Source organism: Loxodonta africana, chromosome 12, assembly GCF_030014295.1.
Source record: "Loxodonta africana isolate mLoxAfr1 chromosome 12, mLoxAfr1.hap2, whole genome shotgun sequence".
Lineage (NCBI taxonomy): Eukaryota > Metazoa > Chordata > Mammalia > Proboscidea > Elephantidae > Loxodonta > Loxodonta africana.
In genome coordinates, this window is record NC_087353.1 from 16,011,781 (window position 1) to 16,031,053 (window position 19,273).

Below are 19,273 nucleotides of genomic sequence, written 5' to 3' on the forward strand. Positions count from 1 at the left end.
TGCCCCCAGACCAAGGGAAGACTAACGACGTGGGCCTTCCTCCCGAGCTGACAGAGGGAGAAAGCCTTTCCTTGGAGCCAGCGCCCTGACTGCGGGCTTCTCGCCTACTGGACTGTGAGAGAATAAACTTCTCTTTGTTAAAGCCATCCACTGGTGGTATTTCTGTTGTAGCAGCACTAGATGACCAAGACAGAATTATAGTTTTAATTTTTGGCCGTCAGGTGCCTAGCTAAAAATTTTATTACTATGAAAGCAGGGGAGCGTCAATATGTGAGACAATTAATGGTTTATCACAATAAAGAAATGAAGCTCACCCTGTAATGAAACAGAGCAAAGCAAGTGGTTCCTTTTCATCGGTTTCTCGGTAGAAGGCACTGCCGTATCTAATACTCATAAATCGCATACTTCAAAGCGTATAAATTATGTAAGTGTGCAAAGAACGCTTTCTTACTGGATTAGAAAAATGCCGCTAATATCTGTAATGAGGAAGGCATTGCACTTTCCTGAAATGCTGTTTAAAGCAGAACAAAAACACTTTTACCATTCTCTAAAAAGTGCTTTGATCACAAATTCCACTTAGCCCATGAACCCACACCCTTCGACATCCTTGATTAAAACATCAGTCCTATGTGATCAAGATCTTTACAGTATTTAAATGTGAACTGGAGGGATATATGGGTTCGGCAGAGGATATTTTTACATACGTATTTGTAAGTACTGCAAATACACCCATAGCTCAGAGGGGGCAAAGGTATGAAAACCTAGTCATAACCAAACACTCTGAGGGACTTGAGGGCTTAGGACCATAGTCTCCGGGGACGTCTAGGTTAATGGGTACCTCCAGAAAAATCAACACACACCTGTGACTACAGCATAAATTAGAAAATCACAGCAAGTTTATTCATTTGCAAGAAAGACAAGGCATTATTATATGTTTGCTCTCTGAGGCTGCCAATAAGTGTTTAAATACAGTCAATAATATAACTGGACATTACATTTTAAAGACCCCTACCACTATTTTTTTTACCACTATTTATCAACTTGAAATTATTTTCAACTGAAACCAATTATGTATGTATGTACATACATACATTATATGTAAATTGCCTAAAGTTGTTTGAGAAATAGTTGAATGATATTAATATTAAGCTTTGTAATTTAAAATTCTATGTGGTAAATCTGATAAGGCCTTAAATTAATTATTTTGGGGGAACATCTTCTCAAAAATAGTAAGCAGGGTAAAAAATACTTTATAGATTGGTGTATCTTAGAACTGGAAGGGATTTCAGGTAATCAGCTGGCTCAGCCAACTCCTTAAAGCAAACAAGGAATTATTATCAATTTTTAGTTCAAATAACCTGACCTATTTTTTTTTTATAGGCGTTAAATGACACACCCAAAGCCAGATAGCTACTAAGCTTCCCCCTTTCTCAAAAAAAAAACAAAACCTATGCACACAGGTCTCAAAACGATTCCACATGTGTTCATAAGCTAACCGAGGGCAAGAAAATTTGCTGATAGACAACATTCCAGGATCCACTGTGCCTATCGATCAAGATAAATTAAATCTGCCTAATAAAAATATACAACAAACATTGAGTTTAGCTTCTTGGCTTCAGTTTTAATTCGTGAATCATAGTCCATGAACTATAAACATCAAGATCAATAAATTGCTGGATTAGCCAAGTTAAATGCATCCAGTTCAGTGCAAAAAGCTCGTTATATTCAGAGCCATATTTACAGAAGAAAGGGAAGGAACAGAAATAAGCAAAATGTGATTCAACGGAAGCTGTGGTACGAGTAAGTAGGGCATTTCACGTTTGACGTCTCTGTATTCGACTCTAAAGTGTTAACCCAGGGAACTCTCTAAAGGGTTCTAAGCCTCAGGCACGAGGTGGCTCCAGAGGGGGTGTCCTTCAACACTCAGGGCACTTGAACATGTTCAGTGGAAATGCTTGGCTACACGATTTGGGGCTCATGGAGATACAGCTAGCCCATGATGACAGAGCACAAACATATCTGAGAGAAGGCAATGCAGGACACATGCAAATACCACCAGCTTGCCAGGGCGTGGAAGTGGGAGAGAGTCGAAGGGCTTCCAGTTGAATTGGAAGATTTTCCTGTACGCTTGATGCTTTTTGGATAAGACAAACCTTCAAAGGGATCTGGTAGTGTGTAGTTAGAAATATGTTCCAAGAACATGTTTAACATACCAGGCAGAAAAGCAACCGCCTCTGTCTCCAGGGAACATGACCCACCTGAAACCTCACGCACCCATCATTCAGACGACAGCCCAACGGTTTAGGTAACGTTAAAACGCCCCATTTCCAATTTTCCGCTACACACCATGCTTATACAAAAGAAATCTGGGAAAACTGTGTAAGAAGTTGGGGGCTTAGATGTGTCAAACAATACCTAATCTAGTAAAACGTGTCACCGGCCAGGAGTAACTACAATTAATTACAATGATTTTTGATTAGGCTTAAAACAGTCTGGAGGACCTTCTCTCTAGAAGGGCTGGCGTCAATCACGTGGCAGCTGGGGTCCTCCATCCGCTGGTAGGACACTTCCACCCTGCGGAACAGGCAGAAAGAAGAGAATTGGCCTCCGTTGGCAAACACCAATTTATGCCCAAGTTATTTCCCTACCATAATATAATCGTTTAGCTTGAGAAAGGGTTCCATCTGACTCAGTCCAGTGCTCCCCTTGGCAACTAGCTTTGCCCACAGAAGACATCTGATATATTTTGTTAGATGAGTAAATTAATAATAATGTTTAATAGCTAACATTTACTGAATGTCTATTATCTGCTAGGCGTTAGGGCTCTGTAGGATTTTTCTCATTCAGCACTGACAGCAACCTTAAGGAGGGAAATACTATTGTCATTTCCATTTTGCAGAAGAAGATCCCAAATCTCAGGGAGGTTAAATCATCTCCTCCAAGTCTGAATCCAGCCCTGCTCTTTCTCCCTGGTCTGTGCGCTCAATCATATTCATACAAGTTGAAGGTCATTAACATAGGTAATGTTCTCACTTGCGGCTGTTCTGAAAACTCACCAGACTTCTCCATCTCTTTTTAACGTTAATTAGCCTTGATGAATACAGGGACTGAGTAGTGTCTTATTTTATAATGGAAACAATATAGCATTGTGACTAAAACAGGGACCTGAGAGCTAGATCTTCTGGGTGCAAAGCTTTGCTTCAACACTTCCTAGCTATATGAACTTAGCACATTTTTTAACCTTTCTGTGCCTTGGTTTTCTCATCTGTAAAATGAGGACTGAAATGGTGACTTCCTTGCATGTTTGCAATGATTTTTAACTGAATCAATGCAAGTAAATTGCTTAACATGGTATCTTTATACACAGTGAAATTTTCATTTTTATTATTTCTGTTATCTGTCCTTTGTTCATTTATGTGATTAAGAGCTTGGCAGCTAACCAAAAGGTTGGCATTTCAAATCCACCAGCTGCCCCTTAGGATCTCTATGGGGCAGTTCTACTCTGTCCTATAGGGTCGTTATGGGTTGGAACCGACTCGACGAAAACAGGTATTTATATAATCTAAATAGTGCTATGGAACATATTCATACTCAGCCACAAAGCAGTAAGACTTCCCAGACTTTTTTCTGCTATTGTGCTGCAGAGCTTCCTGTTGAAAACAAAGGCATTGCCTTAAAAACCAGAGAGATCTTGATTTTCACTCCAGTTTTACTACTTAACAGCTATGTGAATTTCGGCAAATTATTTAATCCTCTGAGTCTCAGTTTTGTAAACTGTAAAATATGGGTAACGTTTTCTTCACAAGCATGTAGATTACAGAATATCATATAAAATAAAATGCCTGACACACAGCAAGTACCTAAGAAGGTGAAAGTTACTACGAGTTTGTTATACGTGACTCCATGCCCAGTGGCACTGCCCACCGCTTTACAACTGGGGAAACTGAGATGAAGAGACATTCAGTGTCTTATCCAAGTTCCACACTGTTCCCGGCACAGCCAGGATTCGAAACAATATCCAATTCCCAGTCAAATATCCTATCACTTAAAAATAACAAGGCTGTAACCCTATGGTAACAACTTCGTTTGAAAAAGCTGACATAATTTAGAAGACATTGCCTCTAGCATATGGAAAATGGGAACATGGTCATTTTCTCACCCCTCCTAAAGCCAGTGCTGATCCTGGCTTACTACTCTGGCCAGGACACCCTGCCACCCACATTGCATCATGGACACGCACTTTTGACGAAACACATTGTTGGCCTCAAGTTCAACTTCTTCTCTGGTCTTCTCCATTCCCCGGCGCGCAATTCTCCGCATTCTCTCCTCAGGACTCACAGTGAGCAGCAGGACCAGGTCTGGCTTAAGCAGGTCCTTTGGCCACTGGTATATATGGTGATGGGCTGGGGGCAGATGCTGGAGGCCACCACTTATCTCAGTGGCTAAGGCGTAAGTGGCTGTGCTGTGCCAGTACCTGGGATGAGAAGAAAAAAAGAGTGAGTTCTCCACCTCCAGAAAACATCAAGTAGGACCTGAGAGTCAGCTGCTGACAACACTGAAGCCAAGGCTGGCTCTGTGGAAGTTTTCTTAGTGCAGAGATAAATTAAAAACACCAAGAAGAGCGACACTGATATAATGGGCTTTTTCACAAAGCTACATTTATTCAATTAAAACTATCATTTATTTTGAGATTACACCCTCACACATTTTTGGCCCTGTAACATGCTTTTCTCTATCATATGGTGATAGGAGATGATAGATTTGTTTGGTGGTGCATTTGTTTTTAATGTTCTGTTTTGGCTAAATAAAAATCTGGCAAGTCCCTGTCAGTTCCTAAATTGTCTTAAAATTGAACTTGCCAACGAAATTCAGTTGTTAGGAATCCTGGACTAGACGGCCTCTTTGTTCTTTCCAACTCCTTAGTCATTTGATTATGCCTTGGTATCAGATAGGAAGGAAGGTCCTGGTATCGGGTTCACCACGAAAGTCCTCCCTAAGGAAAGGTAGTCACTCTTTTGGTTGGCTATTTTTAAAAATGCTTTTGGGGAAGAAAGTCATAAACACATGAAGAAAATAAAGTCAGTCCTCTATTTTAAAATACCCAATGGTTCTCCACTGCTTATGGGAAAATGTCCACTCTCCTTGGTAAGACTCTGAACACCACTAACAGTCCATACCCAGGCACGCTTACCCACATCTTTCTTCACGCTTTTTCTTGTCTAGAGTAATGTTCTCAGCCAGAAAAGCTCCTATTCATCCTTCGGAGTCCAATTCATATGAAGCCCCCAAACAGAATTAATTATTTCCCCTTCTGTAGTCTCAAACTCCATCATACATGACTATATTAAAGAACTTTTCAGAGTATATTAGGGCTAATTGTTTGTGAGTTTGGACATCTTTTTTCTTCTCTGCTATAGAACTAATTCCTTGAGTACGAAATGCTTTTTAGTCATTTATGTATCCCATAATAGGTATGCAATAAATGCTCTTTGGATGCATGGGTGAATGAATGAATAAATTAATGAATGACTGAATTAGAATTATTTTATTTAGGGGCATAGCATATTATACTCTTGCCCTATTCATGTTATATTCCAATTTTAAGTGACTACATACAAACTCAAAATTCAAAAGCACCTACAACAAAAACTTATGATATGACCCTAAACATCCCAATGTAGAGAGGTCTCCATGGTCTCAATTTGTCTGCATTTTCAATTTACTAGATTTCTCTTCTTTGAAATCCCAGATTCGTATTCATTTCAGACTTGAACTACATTTCACAGTGAAAAGGACACACTAATAAATTTACTGTGTATTTCAAGCTCTATATTGTTTTAACAGAGTGACATTTCATATTATAGGCAGTAAGTATGGTATAGAACAAGAACTGAGCTGGATCTTACTTCTTCTGCCACCTATTTGCTTTGTGGACATAAGGAAGTCAATTAGGTCAATGTAGTCTCAATTTTCTCATCTGGAAAATGGCAATCATTAAAGCTTTGTTCCCCTTTCATATTTGTTGCAAGAATAGGCAAATGCTTTAAAAAATGTCACTATCCATTGCTGTTGCTGTCAAGTCAATTCCTACTGTTAGCGACCCAATAGGACAGAGTAGAACTGCCCCATTACACCACCAGGATTTAAAAAAAAAAAAAAAGTCACTATAAGACATTATATCTTTTTTATTGGGCATAGGTTATAACTAAAGATGAGCTGTATCAAATTATGACAACACAATACTGGCAGTACTGAAAATCAAAAAAGTAAGTTAATTTGGGAGGTGATCTATCCTAATACCCACCATCCTGCAAAGGCCTTATCCACCTCCAAAAATTGGCTCTCAGAGCTTCAGGCCACTGTAGCTGCTTGCTCCTTTGAATTCTGCCTGGATATATGCCTATGTATCCCTTACCTCACTCCTGTCACCTACAAACTTGAACTTTCACCGTCCCTATCATAGACATCTTGTCTTCCAAGCTCAATCACTGCATCCAGGGTCCAGGCTTCCTTTTCCAACCTCTACAAATTGCACTGTGCTCTGCCCACGCTCAATTTTCACTGAACTAAATATTCAGCTACAAGTACAGAGGCTGATAACATCTTAATTTAAAAAGTCTTTTTTTTTTTTAATTTTAGAAAAACTATCAGCAAGAATAGATTTTTTTAAAGGCAATGGGGTGATTAAGTTGCCAACCTTAACTACAGTCAGCAGCAAAGATTACTGTCTCCTTTATTTTTTCAGCCAGATGATGGCATTGTCTAAAATGGATTTTCATTAAAATCTTTAAACATGAACAAAAACCACCCAGATAACAAATAACTGCTCTTTTCTCTTCATCTGACAAGGTGATATTGTATCTCTTTAAAGAGCTAAATTGCAGACAACTCACAGACAGAAAGAAGAAAACTCAAGGGCAGAATTAGGGTACGTTTTCTATAGAGTTCTCTCATTGACAACACTGCTGCTGATTTTAAATAATCATACCCTTTGGCCATCAATTTCTGACTCTTTTCACTATTTAGTGTTCTCCAATCCTGCCATCACGGAATCACATTAGTTCAAATCAAATGCAATTTACTGACACATGCATAGCCTACCTCATAATGCTTTATATTTTAATAGCGATTTGCTGTTTTCAAAGCACTCGCACATGTATCAACTCATTTGAGATTCATCACAAATCTTCATAGCAGGCAGGGAAGGGATTATGGATAACGCCATTTAATAGATAAGAAAACTGAGAGCCAGAGAGAATAAGGGACCTGCCTACGAAGAGAGGGTAGTGCTGGCATCAATGTATTTGGACATGTTGCAAATCATGTGCTCCGTGAAGTCACTCTCTTAGGAGATTTTAGTCCTTCTCCTTGAAATAAAAAGCACTGTATCAAAAAAGGTTTTCAAAGATGGTAGCACAGGGCGCTTCAACAATAGAGAAAAAGCATTATCCAAGCAAAGATGTCTTACAAAAGGAAGTGATTTTTCATTCATCTCAAAAGTTCACTCTAGAATATAACATGTTAACTTTGGGGAAAAAAAAAAAAACTATCTTGTCATTCTCATTGCCATCTCAAAGTTAGAACTACCTACTGGCCATCTGGAACCCTGGTGGCACGGTGGTTAAGAAATTGGCTGCTAACCAAAAGGTTGGCAGTTGGAATCCTTCAGCTGCTCCTTGGAAACCCTATGGGGAAGTTCTGCTCTGTCCTACAGGGTTGCTAGAAATCAGAGTCGAGTCGATGGCAATGAGTTTACTGGCTATCCATAGCTTAGGCTACAGCAATTGCCTTCCAACTAATTTTTCTGTTTTCATTCTTTCCCCCACCTCTGCCCACATAGTATTCTCTACACACAGTCTGAATGATACCTTTACGGAATATTCCAGATAGATGGTAAAGTATACAGAGAAAGATATTATATCAAGAAAGGAATAGAAGTTCTGTTTCCAGACATTGCAAATTAACTTTTAACTGATCAACTTACCCACTCTGAACAAGCGGAAAAGCTAGAACAGTTCAAATTAAGGACTGACAATATGAAATATTGACAAGGGTATGAGTCAAATGGAATTCCCAAACATTTCTGGGGGAGGAGGCTGTAAATGGTTTCAACCACTTGAGACAACTTTAGGCAATAAAGCTGAAGCTGGACATATGTGAAACCCATAATCCCACAATTCCACTCCTGGGAGCCTGTGCATCAGGATTGCATGTGTACATATGTGTGCCAGAAAATATGTAAAGAATGTTCACAGCCACAAGAACAAATCTCAGAAACACAATGTGGGCTGAAAGTAGATGCACACGACACTTAACGTACAAGTACATTTATAAGCAGCATTAAAACAGGCAAGGTTAGCCTATGCTGCTAGAAGTTGTGACAGTAATTAGCATTGGGGAGGAGCATAGGTAGTGATTGGGGGGTGGATTTACAGGGTGTGAGAAGCTTCCAATTCTTGATCTGGGTGCAGGTTACTTGGATGTGTCCACTTCTTGAAACGTCTTGAGATCTATATTTATGATTAATATTCTTTTCTCTGTATTGATCAGACGTCAATATAATTGCTTATTTTCCCAAAAATAAATAAACACTGCCTAGAGAACAATACACTGAACACTCAAGAAATGCTCCAAATCCAGGGAAAGTCCATCTGTACTACTTGTCAGTTGCATGTCTCTCCACTGCCCAGAGGACAGCACTCTTAGACTTGGTGTTCAACATCCTCGCAGAGCTCTGTACACTGTATTTCATATTGTTTTGCAGGTATCCTACTAAACATCTTTCTGCAACTTTTTTTCACTCAATGTTATGTTTTTATAATTCATGCACGTTGATGCATTTTACTTGTTTATACTGTTGTGCAGTACTCTGTTTTATAAATATGCCAGTATTTATTCATCCTTTCTCTAATTGATGGGCATTTGGCTTTTCAAAGTTTTTAATATTATAAACAAAGCTGAAATAAACTTTTGTGTGTGTGTCTTCAGTATGTGGAAGCAATCTTCCCCTTTACCACATATTCCCAAACCGCTCACCAGGTGGGGGTGCCAGGACCTAGCTCCTATCAGCACTACATGAGGGTTACCATCACTCCATACCATCTCCAACCCTGGGGATTATAAAATATTTCATTAGTTTTCCCCACATGTTGGGAGCAAAATAGAATCTTATTGTGGTTTTAACTTTTATGTCCCTAATTAGTAGTGATTTTAAGTTTAGTATGACGTGCTTGCCATCTCTTTTGTCCATTTTTACAGTGTTTTTTTTTTTTAACTATTTCTTATGTGTGAAAGTTTAAAAATGTAAATCACTTTATATCACCCCATTATTTTAAACCCTCCAATGGATTCCTATTGAACTCAGATTTAAAATCCACACATGACCATGGCCTACTGAACCCTAAGCGATCCATCTCCTGCCTTCCTCTTTTATCATTCTAGAATATGTTAATATATCTCTGCCTCCAGGCCTTCGCTCTGGCTGACTCCTCTATCCACAGGGCTTCCCTTTTCCCCCGAGTTTTCACATGTATTAGATTTCACATGGTGTTGTAGGGTGAGATCAATGGTCTCTTCACAGAGAGGCCTTCCTAAACCCCATCTATGGGGCTTCAGCCATTTTCTATCCCATTACTTAGATTTACTTTCTTCATAGTATTTATCATTCTCTGAAATTTTCCTATGCGTTTATTTACTTGTGTATATATTCTCCCGCATTACTATCCCTGCACCATGAAAACCGGGCATTATTGATCTCATTTACCACAGAACATGATGAACTAAGGACAGTCTTTGGCACATAAAAATAAATACATAAATAATAAATGTTGATAAATCAATGGGCTGCAAGTATAAATTTGTGAAGCACACAGACTTTGGTTAATATCTGTGATATGTTATTTCTAGCTCAGTCACCTTGGCAAGTTACTTAACCCATCTAAGATCTGTATTTCTCATCAGCAAATTGGGAGGAATATTTATTATCCACTTAGCAAAGTTACTGCTCTGAGGATCACCACTTAGCAAAGTTACTGCTCTGAGGATCAGTGCAATGTAGGTAATGCTCTCAGAAAAATGCCAAGCAGCACTGTAGGTAGGTAATAAACCAGAGACATTCCCATTATTATCATAATGCAGTTTAACTTAGAGGACACGATTGTGCATTTGGGGACATGCGTACGTAAAAAAACACATCTGTATGTTAGGTTCAAGGAAGAAAATACCTAATTCAAGGCATCTTATACCTACCTGTCTACAACCACAGGAGACTGGGTAGATTCTTTAGCTATTTCAGAAGCCACAATATAATTGCCCAAAGAGTAAAAAGCTCTCCTTATGATTGTCGGTTCATCATCAAAGATTTTCCTCCACTGGGCAACACAAGAAGGAGGTGATTTTAAGAGAACAGCCTTCAGAGAATCCGAAACAGCCTGGGTCACTGTGGTTTTACCTGCAGGTCGTACACAAGATGTCAAATATCTTAGTCATGGCCACCACGTTAATCCCCGAAGTTAATATTAATTTACAGCATAGAAAGTCTTTCAACCTGGTCAATTAAAACAGTTGATTGAATAATACAATGCTTTATAAAATGTTGCAGACCCATAGAACTTAGGCTCCCTCTGCTTGGTATTAGAATACTTTGAAGAAAAACAAAATGGCCCTCTTTTTTCAAAGTAAAGATACACTGTGATACCTGGAGCTCCAGGCCCTCTACTCTAAGCTCTGCCACATCTTTCATCATTCTCTTCGCTTCTCCATATTGCTAGTTTTATTCCCAGCCACAGGGTTTTACCACTCCTCATTCGTCCTTGGGCAGTCTCTCATATTTCATCTATGTGCCATCAATCTTTAAGGTGTAACCCAAGCATGGCATCCCCACGGAAGGAGTTACGATCCTTGCCCTACCTCCCTACCTAATTCTTCATACACTGCTTCCACTTCTCTTCAGTTTCTTTCCAATTGCCAACCCTGGTTATATCACTCTATCCTGTCCTTGCCACTTTGGACTTGACCTTCAGAGCCTATGTATCCAGCTTTGGGTTTTCCAGATTCTCCCTCAAAAGCATAGTTCAGATTTGCCTCATTTTCTGATCCCCTAAGTGGTGTACTTGCCGAAGCCAACCCTCAGACCCACATCATACTTCTTTGCTGCCCCCTGCAGCACAGGAGGGGTAGTGCAGGGAATACTGTCTATTACAGGACAGGTTCTCTCCCTCCTCTGAGTTTAGGCATTTTTTTTCCCTCTGTTACACACTGAACACTTTATTATCGATTGCTTATTTCTTTGATTTTTCTTGAGCTCTCAGAACAGATCATAATAGTAGCTGCCATTGCTCAGTGTCTACTATGGACCAAGCACTCAACACATACCCTGGTCCTCATTTTCATAACGACACTACAAAATCATTATTAACTTATCATTTTACAGATGAAGAGGCTGAGCATTAGAGAAATGTACCCAAATCAGCCCTGATAAGGGGAACTGAAACCAGAATTCAAACATATAAGAGCTGGAATCGATTGCTCTCATTTTTTTTTTTCACTACTTCTTGATGATGTATCTTTGAAAATTTTGTATATATGCATGTGTGCATTGTGGTCTTCTTTTTTTTTTTATTTCTTTCGTAACCCCACAGAAACTAAATCAGCCATAGGTACGAAATAAATGACCAGCCAAACACACTGGCTAAATGATTAACGCTGCTAAAAATCCCTCTGTGACTTAAAAAAGAAAAAAAAAATTACTGGGCTATGGTACAACTCATGCAATAAGTAGCTACTCTACTGTGAAGTCCAAGGGCGTGGCCTTTACTACTTGAGCATTCTGATAAATCTAGGACAGTCAAAATGAGTTATCTGCCTGTGCCACGTCTACCGACTTGATATACACAAACGGCCTCTGCATAGAAATTGCTTTTTACATTATTAAAAATAAAAGCCTGCATCTCCTTAAACTGACATGCAAAGGGGAAATACCTTCTGCTGGACCACAGGTAAACTGTTGTTCTCCAGGCTCCACCTTCTCCTTGGGTATCTCATGCTGCCTTCACGACAACTCTTCTCCCTCTTCGTGTGTTAAGTGTGGGCATGGCCACTGTATTTTGATATCTATTTGGCAACTCAAAAGTCTTCCCCCCCACTTCCTAATTTTTCCAAGTTTTGTTCCAAAAGGGGCCTCTGGCTCCTTGTAGTTCCCAGACGCACCATGTTGGTTTGAGTCTCTGTATCTTTGCCCATGCTGTTTCTTCTGTCTGAAGGACCTTCCCTGCCTTTTATCACCTGAGCAACTCCTACCCATAGTTAAAGCACAACCCAGAAGCTATCCCTGGCCACACACCCATCTGTCACCTTTCCCCCACTCAAGCTAGACTAAGTGCTCCCTCCATTCTGCCATACCATCCAAGGCCCTACTCCCCCACAGTTCACATCACTTTATTCTAAAGTTATTTGTAAGAGAGCAAGTGCTGTATCTTACTCTTCTTTGTGCCCCCATTGCCTGCCTACAGTGCTTGGCACATAGTAAAGGTTCACATAAGGCTTATTATATTGAACTCCCTGTTATGTTTTGTTTTCCAAGACCTGTTTCTGAAACTGAGCAGTTCATATCATTGCCTATAACTTCAGAATAATATTCTCTTACCGGTGGCATCCAGTCCTTCTATGGCAATAACTGGGAACTTTCCTTTCTGGATCTGCTTTGGGCATTGGTCAACCAGGTCAAGCACTGCTTGGACTTCAGGTATAAAGGATGTGCACTGTAAAACAACATCTATTAATCGACAATGAAATCATGGGGAATTTTCTGCACCCAAACCAAACCCAACCCATTGCTGTCAAGTTGATTCCAACTCATAGCAATCCCATAGGACAGAGCTGAACTGACCCATAGGGTTTCCAAGGAGCAGCCGATGGATTCAAACTGCTGACCTTCTGGTTACCAGCTGTAGCTCTTAGCCACTGCACCACCTGGGCTCCAATAAATTAGTGTGAACACAGTTATTTAATGCTAACAAGGCATACGTTATATTTAGCACCATGCCAGGTATGTAGATAACATAGTATTTGGAAGACAGAAAAAGCTAAACTCCTTTATTTTATAATGGTAGCTGAGGCTGAAAAGGGCAACTTCCTCTGGGTCACCCAACCTGCAGCCCTCACTGACCAGCTCCCAGTATAAGAGGAAAGCCAGACAAGTGTGCATAATTGCAGTGCAGTGTAACACAGATAGCACTGGACCTACAAGGTCCTGCTGGGAGCAGTGATTCACAAACGTGAGCAATTAGCTATACTATAGGCTTCACAGAAGTCCTGATGGCACAGTGGTTAAAAGCTCTGCTGCTAATCAAAAGGTCAGCAGCTGAATCCACCAACAGTTCCTTGCAAACCCTATGAGGCAGTTCTACTCTGTCCTATAGTGTCGCTATGAGTCACAATGGACTTGACAGCAACGGGTTTTTATAGGCTTTATGAGACAGCAGTCTGCAACTTAGCCCTCCCTAACACCCGGAGGGCTGAGAAAAGTGTCAAGCACCACAATCACCAGGCCAGCAGAGCAGTATCTTCCTGGGAGTTCAGAGTCCTTAATCGTGCATTATCTCACTGAATATTCACAGCATCTCCATAATTGTGAGTCCCAGACATTTATTTATTGATGTGCTTACTCTGAGCCAGGGAGTATTCTAAGTGCTTGGCAAGTCTTAACTCGGACAATCCTCAGGACAACTCCAAGAAGCTGGTACTATTGTTATCTACTGACGCAGTGTACAGATTAAGGCAACTGAGGCAAAGGTTGTTTGAGAAGCTTCGTGAATGCGATGCAGTTTATGACACAGCTTAATCCCACAGTTGAAATTCATACCCAGACAGATGAGTTGGCCATCTCATTGGCCCCAGAACACTTGTAAAATTTACCCGAGATCCATGGTACATCCTCAGGAGGCCTTCTAGACATCCCCAGGCCCTGACTAAGCTGTGGTCCTAAAGAATCTTAAATCTCATGCGTCCAACACTTGCTATGTGTCAAGGGTTTCATAAACTATAACCATAATAACAACACCGTGTGAAAGGTACTGACAGGTCAAGGAAAAGCAAACAGAATAGCTGAGTATCCCGCACAAGGTCTGCAGCCAGTAAGTAACCCAAACCAAAAGCAAACCCGTTGCCGTTGAGTCCGACTCATACCAACCCCATAGGACAGAGGAGAACTGCCCCATAGGGTTTCTAAGGAGTGGCCGGTGGATGCGAACTGCTGACCTTTTGGTTAGCAGTCATAGCTCTTAACCACTAAGTGACCAGGGTTTCCAGCGGTAAGTAGGTAGGAAGTAAATCTAAGTCTCTTAAACTTCTAAACACTTGTCCTTTTTTTCTGCCTCTCTGTGCTACAAGATCCCTTAATGGTGTCCACCAGAATACAAAATTACTTCCTAGATGCCATTTTCTTCCACCATACACAACCAGCCTCTTGATGACTTATGCAGTACTTTCAGCAGGCATGAATAGCAGGTATCCCACCCACTAAGTGTATGGATATCTATAGCCCGTCTGAGATAGGAAGCTTTTTGGCAGCCAAGAATCTTGAATGTAGCCACAGTGTCTAATACAGAACCTGATATATAGGAGATGCTCACTAACTGGAATAAATAAACTATCTTGGCAAGAAAGATCTTTATAGTCTAGCTGCAGGCCAGCCATACTGTTCTGTGCCCAATTCTCTGGCCAGGAAGGTCCAGGTACCACACTGGGAAGGGGCAGAACCCTTACCGCTTCCAACACTGCCCGGGCTGCTTCCCGGCTGGGAAAGACCACGGAGCTGGGCAGGTCAGGCAAAACGGGGTGCAGCGGGGGCTCCTGGGTGGGCATCACCAGGGCGCACCCCACCTCCAGCTGTCGGCCGTCCTGCAGCGCCCACAACCGCTGCCATAGCTGGCCATGGGGGTCGGTCTCAAACTCCCCCAGGTGCGGGTGAGGGATTTCCTTGCAGGCTCGCAGCAGCTCAATCAGAGCGCGCCTGGTTTCCAGGCAGTCCCAGGGGTCATGGAGCAGGAAGCCGTGCTGCGCGCTCCCGGGCTGGCCGCCGGGGCGGTAAGAGAGCAGCCTCCGCAGCTGGCACTGCTGGAACTGGCCGCGGCGCAGCTGCTGGAGCAGTCGCTGGTGCAGCTTGGCAGCCCGGACCCGCGCCCCTGAGCCAGCGTCAGGTGCCAGCGGCACGCAGAGGGAGTAGTTGCGTCCCGGGGAGCCCAGAATCGCGGCCAGGCGGGCATCCTGGCAGGCTCCTGGAGGATCGCCAGGGGCGTGGGCGCAAAGAGTGAAGTGAGCCAAAGTGCAGTCGGGGAGCTCCAGGGCGAAGCAGCGGTCCGGAACCATGGTCCGCGCGCAGGCCCCGCGCCGCGGGCGCAACTGCCTGGAGAGTCGCCGGAGCAGGAGCTGGGCGGGCGGGAGGCTGGCGAAGGCCATAAGGCCGCCTCCCGGTGTCCCCTCCCTCCGGCCGCGCCTCGGAAACGAAACCTGGAGATGGGCGGCGAGGAAGGCGGAAACGAAAGCGAAGAGGCCAGCAGGCCGAGGACCCGGGGCCACTGGTTTTGGGGTGGCCTCCGCCGGCCTTGTCCTCCTCCCAGTGTGCTCTGCGCTGCAAGCGTTGGGAGGAAACTCTCGGTCCCCGGAGGCGCGCGATGGGGCAAGGTGAGGCGTTGGAGCCAGCCCGCGGCGCCTGTCCCCCGGGAGCTGACTCCCAGGGCTGTTTCTCTGCCTTCTGGCCGGGGAGCCCCGCATTAGCCGGGCGCGAGCCTAGCCGCTTGGCACCGTGTGAGGATCTGAGTCCTCTGCCCAGCGGTAGCCGGGTGTCTGCGTTCTGGGAAGTGGCAGGTGCCTAGAGGTGGAAAGGGGCCCCCTGAACCTGGTTTGAATTCCTCCTCTGGTCGCGATGAGTCGGAATCGACTCGACCCCAACGGGGGTGTGTGGGTGTGGGTGTGTGTTTGCCTATACCCAGTGTAGTGTGTGTCTGTGTGTCAGAGAGAGAGAGAGTCTTTCTTTTAGATTCAGGAATCTCTTCCCTGTGTGATCACCTTTACTACTCAGGAGAGGATTAACCAGTAAGCAAGGCACAGGCTTACTTGTGTTTACTTACTTACTAGTCTGTAGTGAAAAGTACGCACAAATAAAGCCGTGCTGGGTAACGCAGCCCTGCCCTACTGACTCTTCATCTTCTGCGTTCATTGCAAGCACCTTCCTCCTGGCCTGACTTACTTCCGCAGACCATCTGACTGCTGCTTCTCTGCCTTTAGGGCTCAGCTCTGGCGCCCATCCCGCACGCCACCCTCAGACGCCAAGGGTGGGAGCTGCTTTCACCTGCCTAGCCAGGCAGTGATCTCATTCACTTTCCACTTGCTTTCCCCTCTTCTTGAAATTACCCTCCCCCTTCTGCTGACTTTCACACCAGAGAGTGAAGTTTATTTCTTCCAGTTAGTGAGCATCTCCTATACACCAGGTTCTGTATTAGGCTCTGTGGCTACATTCAAGATTCTTGACTGACAACTCTAAATTACCTCTCATTAGCCAAATTAAATGCTCCTTCCTTAGGAGTCCAGAAAGACATACCGCACCTACAGCCTCTAGTCTGTTAACATACAGAAGTCCAGCATCGCTGGTATTGCTGCCTTTGTATAGGAGGGTCGATGCAGCTGTTTGGGTATCAGATGTGTTTTCATTAACTGAGAACTTTAAAAAAAATGATTGTCACCAAAAAATGACTGGTTGGCCATTGGGAAAAATTTCTAAAGTGTGTAATTGAGGCAGAGATGGAAAATATTCGATGAGCTGAAAGCAATGAACTTTTATGACTTAATCGAATTGGACTAAACCCTGGAGTGGTGTTTCATTCTGAAAGAAAAACAGTATTTTTACCACACACAAAACATTACAGCTATGTGGTTGAAGTATGAGTTAATAAGCTAGAAAGAAATAGTAATTTATAGGGCTTTTAGCTCTTTGACGATGTTTTTATTTTCTATGGGTAATTTCACTTGTGGACATTCAGCTTGCCGTGATGTTTTCGGATGTAAATAATACACAAAAGTATGTTATAACTCCTTTTTGTTCCTTAAGGCAGTTCTGCATCCTCCCATAAGCCTTTCTTGACCCTTCTTCCGTGTCACCCTTCAAAATAATCTGGGTGAGGAGCTTCTCTTTGCTAAAGAAAGATTATTTTTATCATAGGATTTTACTCTGTAGCTTATTGCCACTTTTTACTAGTTTTGTCACCACTGAGCTCCTTGAGGGTAAGCAGGAGGTCTAGCCTAGTCGTAATTTTCCCCTGATTCTCCACCACAAAGCCCTCTTGGCACATAGCTTGCTAAATGAACTGTCAGGTCTGATGCTGGTCTAAGCTTCGCTCTCTGTTTTCACCAACCTCCTCTCTACAAAGAGAGTAAAATCCATGACACTGCTCTATCTGAGCTTAGCCAATGTGAAGTATGTATTGAGTGTATAATACATTCAATCATAAATGAAAAATCTCTTGTCATAATCTTGAGCCCCATTTTCAAATTCCTAGATCCGAGAGGAGCCCCGGTGGCACAGTGGTTAAGAGCTCTGGCATCTAGCCAGAAGGTCAGCAGTTTGAATCCACCAGGTGCTCCTTGGAGACCCTATGGGGCAGTTGTACTCTTCCCTATAGGGTCACTGTGAGTCAGAATTGACTCGAAGGCCCCAGGTAGGACAGAGAAGCTGATGGTTCCAGTTTAGGTGGGTTTGTAATTTCAATAAGCCTGCCTGTAGTATCCCAGCCACAGATATTTCACACACGTTCCTGTAACTGCCTGCTAGAGCTAAAGCCCTCCTGTGCAACTCCAGATAGCAAAAGACTCAAAGCCCTGTGCCTGAGCTCTCTGGACTCTGAAGAGAAGCTGCATTCTGGACAAACACTTCAAAGTAGTATAACAGCATTATTCGTAAGAAAAGCCAGAGTCGTCAACACTTATGGTATCAATACTTACAGAGTTTCCAATACTTACAGTAAAAAAACAAAAAACAAAAAAATGCAACTATACTCTCCATTTTGCTAATGGGGAAAAAAAAAGGTGAGAATTAGCAAATAGAAATGCAGTAATTGAATAATAAGAAAATAGAAAAAAATACTAATTTTAAAAAGAGCTTGGCTTTTGAAAACCTGTTTAAATACATGTACTTCTAGGTTGCCTATTCAAGTGGGAAAAAGAAAAAGAAAATGCAAAGCAGAATATCAGGGATAGGAGAAAGGATAAAGCCATAGATATAAATGACAAAAAGAGACGATATTACATACAATTCTACATTAATAAATTTGAATATCACAAAATAAATGGGCTGGAAAAAATTGGCAAATTATATGCAAGAAATAGTGATGATTCTATAACCAAAATCCCAGGAAACAAGTTGATAAAGAGACTCAAAGCACTAGACAAATTTTATAAGGAACTTCTGTATCAATGAGCAGATAAATCCTCTACTATATGAGCCTTTGGGGTTATTTACGTATTTATTTTTTAATAATAGTTCTTCTGGGGACTCTTCTGAGTTTCCAATTCTTGTCGAGTGCCGTCAAGTCTATTCCGACCCACAGTGACCCAATGTGACAGAGTAGAACTTCCCCATAGGTTTTCTAGGCTGTAATCTTTATGGGACTAATCAAAGGGTGTTCTATTTGAGAGTTTATTTCCTCATTAAGAAATACAGTTTATATGGCAGCCTGTGAGGAAGGGTTAATACAATAGATCTAGTTGCTCACTCCTTGTACAACTTCCAGAGAGCCTGGAAGTGTTTCTGACCCTTGGCCAATCCCTGGAAACATAGCCCTTGGAAGGTTCTTTATATTAATTATTGATGTGTACACCTGGAGCGATGGACCATGTTGCGTATATCTGCTTGCCAGAATTACTTTGTGTTAACAACCTTGGTTACATGCACCTGATTTCATCATTGGGGTCCTGAGGCTTGGTTGCCATGGCTGATCGCAAAGCAGGATATGCCTATGTGTCTAGTCTCCGTAAAACCCCAGGCCCTGGGATTCAAACAGCTTTCCCAGCAAAGATATTTCATATATATTCTGGTGGTTCCCTGCTTGAGATAAAGCCCTCCTGTGCAACCCCAGATGGTGAAAGACTCAAAACTTTCAAGTATATCTTTTTCGTGTTGCTCTTGTTTTGCCTCCTTTTACCGTAATAAAACAGAGTGTAACCTGCTACTGAGTCTTAATGAGTTCTTTCTGTGGCTTTGAGATTCCTGAAACACAGCCCC

General features: G+C 42.3%; 1 protein-coding gene across 1 annotated transcript; it reads right to left on the reverse strand.

Annotated features, from left to right (window-relative positions):
- Positions 1 to 1,381: 1,381 nt before the first annotated feature.
- On the reverse strand, positions 1,382 to 16,303 carry CMPK2 (cytidine/uridine monophosphate kinase 2). Its single transcript, XM_003411798.4, has 5 exons — positions 14,764 to 16,303; positions 12,644 to 12,758; positions 10,249 to 10,450; positions 4,241 to 4,474; positions 1,382 to 2,574 (listed from the first exon to the last, which is right to left on the reverse strand). The coding sequence occupies exons 1-5, from the start codon at positions 15,769 to 15,771 to the stop codon at positions 2,457 to 2,459; spliced, it is 1,677 nt and encodes a 558-aa protein (XP_003411846.3). The 5' UTR covers positions 15,772 to 16,303; the 3' UTR covers positions 1,382 to 2,456.
- Positions 16,304 to 19,273: the final 2,970 nt, after the last annotated feature.

Coding starts and splice junctions, on each gene's coding strand:
- CMPK2 (XM_003411798.4), bottom strand. CDS start 15,771: ATGCGGGGCTCCCCGGCCAGAAGGCAGAGAAACAGCCCTGGGAGTCAG. Junction 12,759..14,763: donor CCCGGGCAGTGTTGGAAGCG/GTAAGGGTTCTG, acceptor GTTGTTTTACAG/TGCACATCCTTTATACCTGA. Junction 4,475..10,248: donor TCTCCTGTGGTTGTAGACAG/GTAGGTATAAGA, acceptor TTCTCATCCCAG/GTACTGGCACAGCACAGCCA.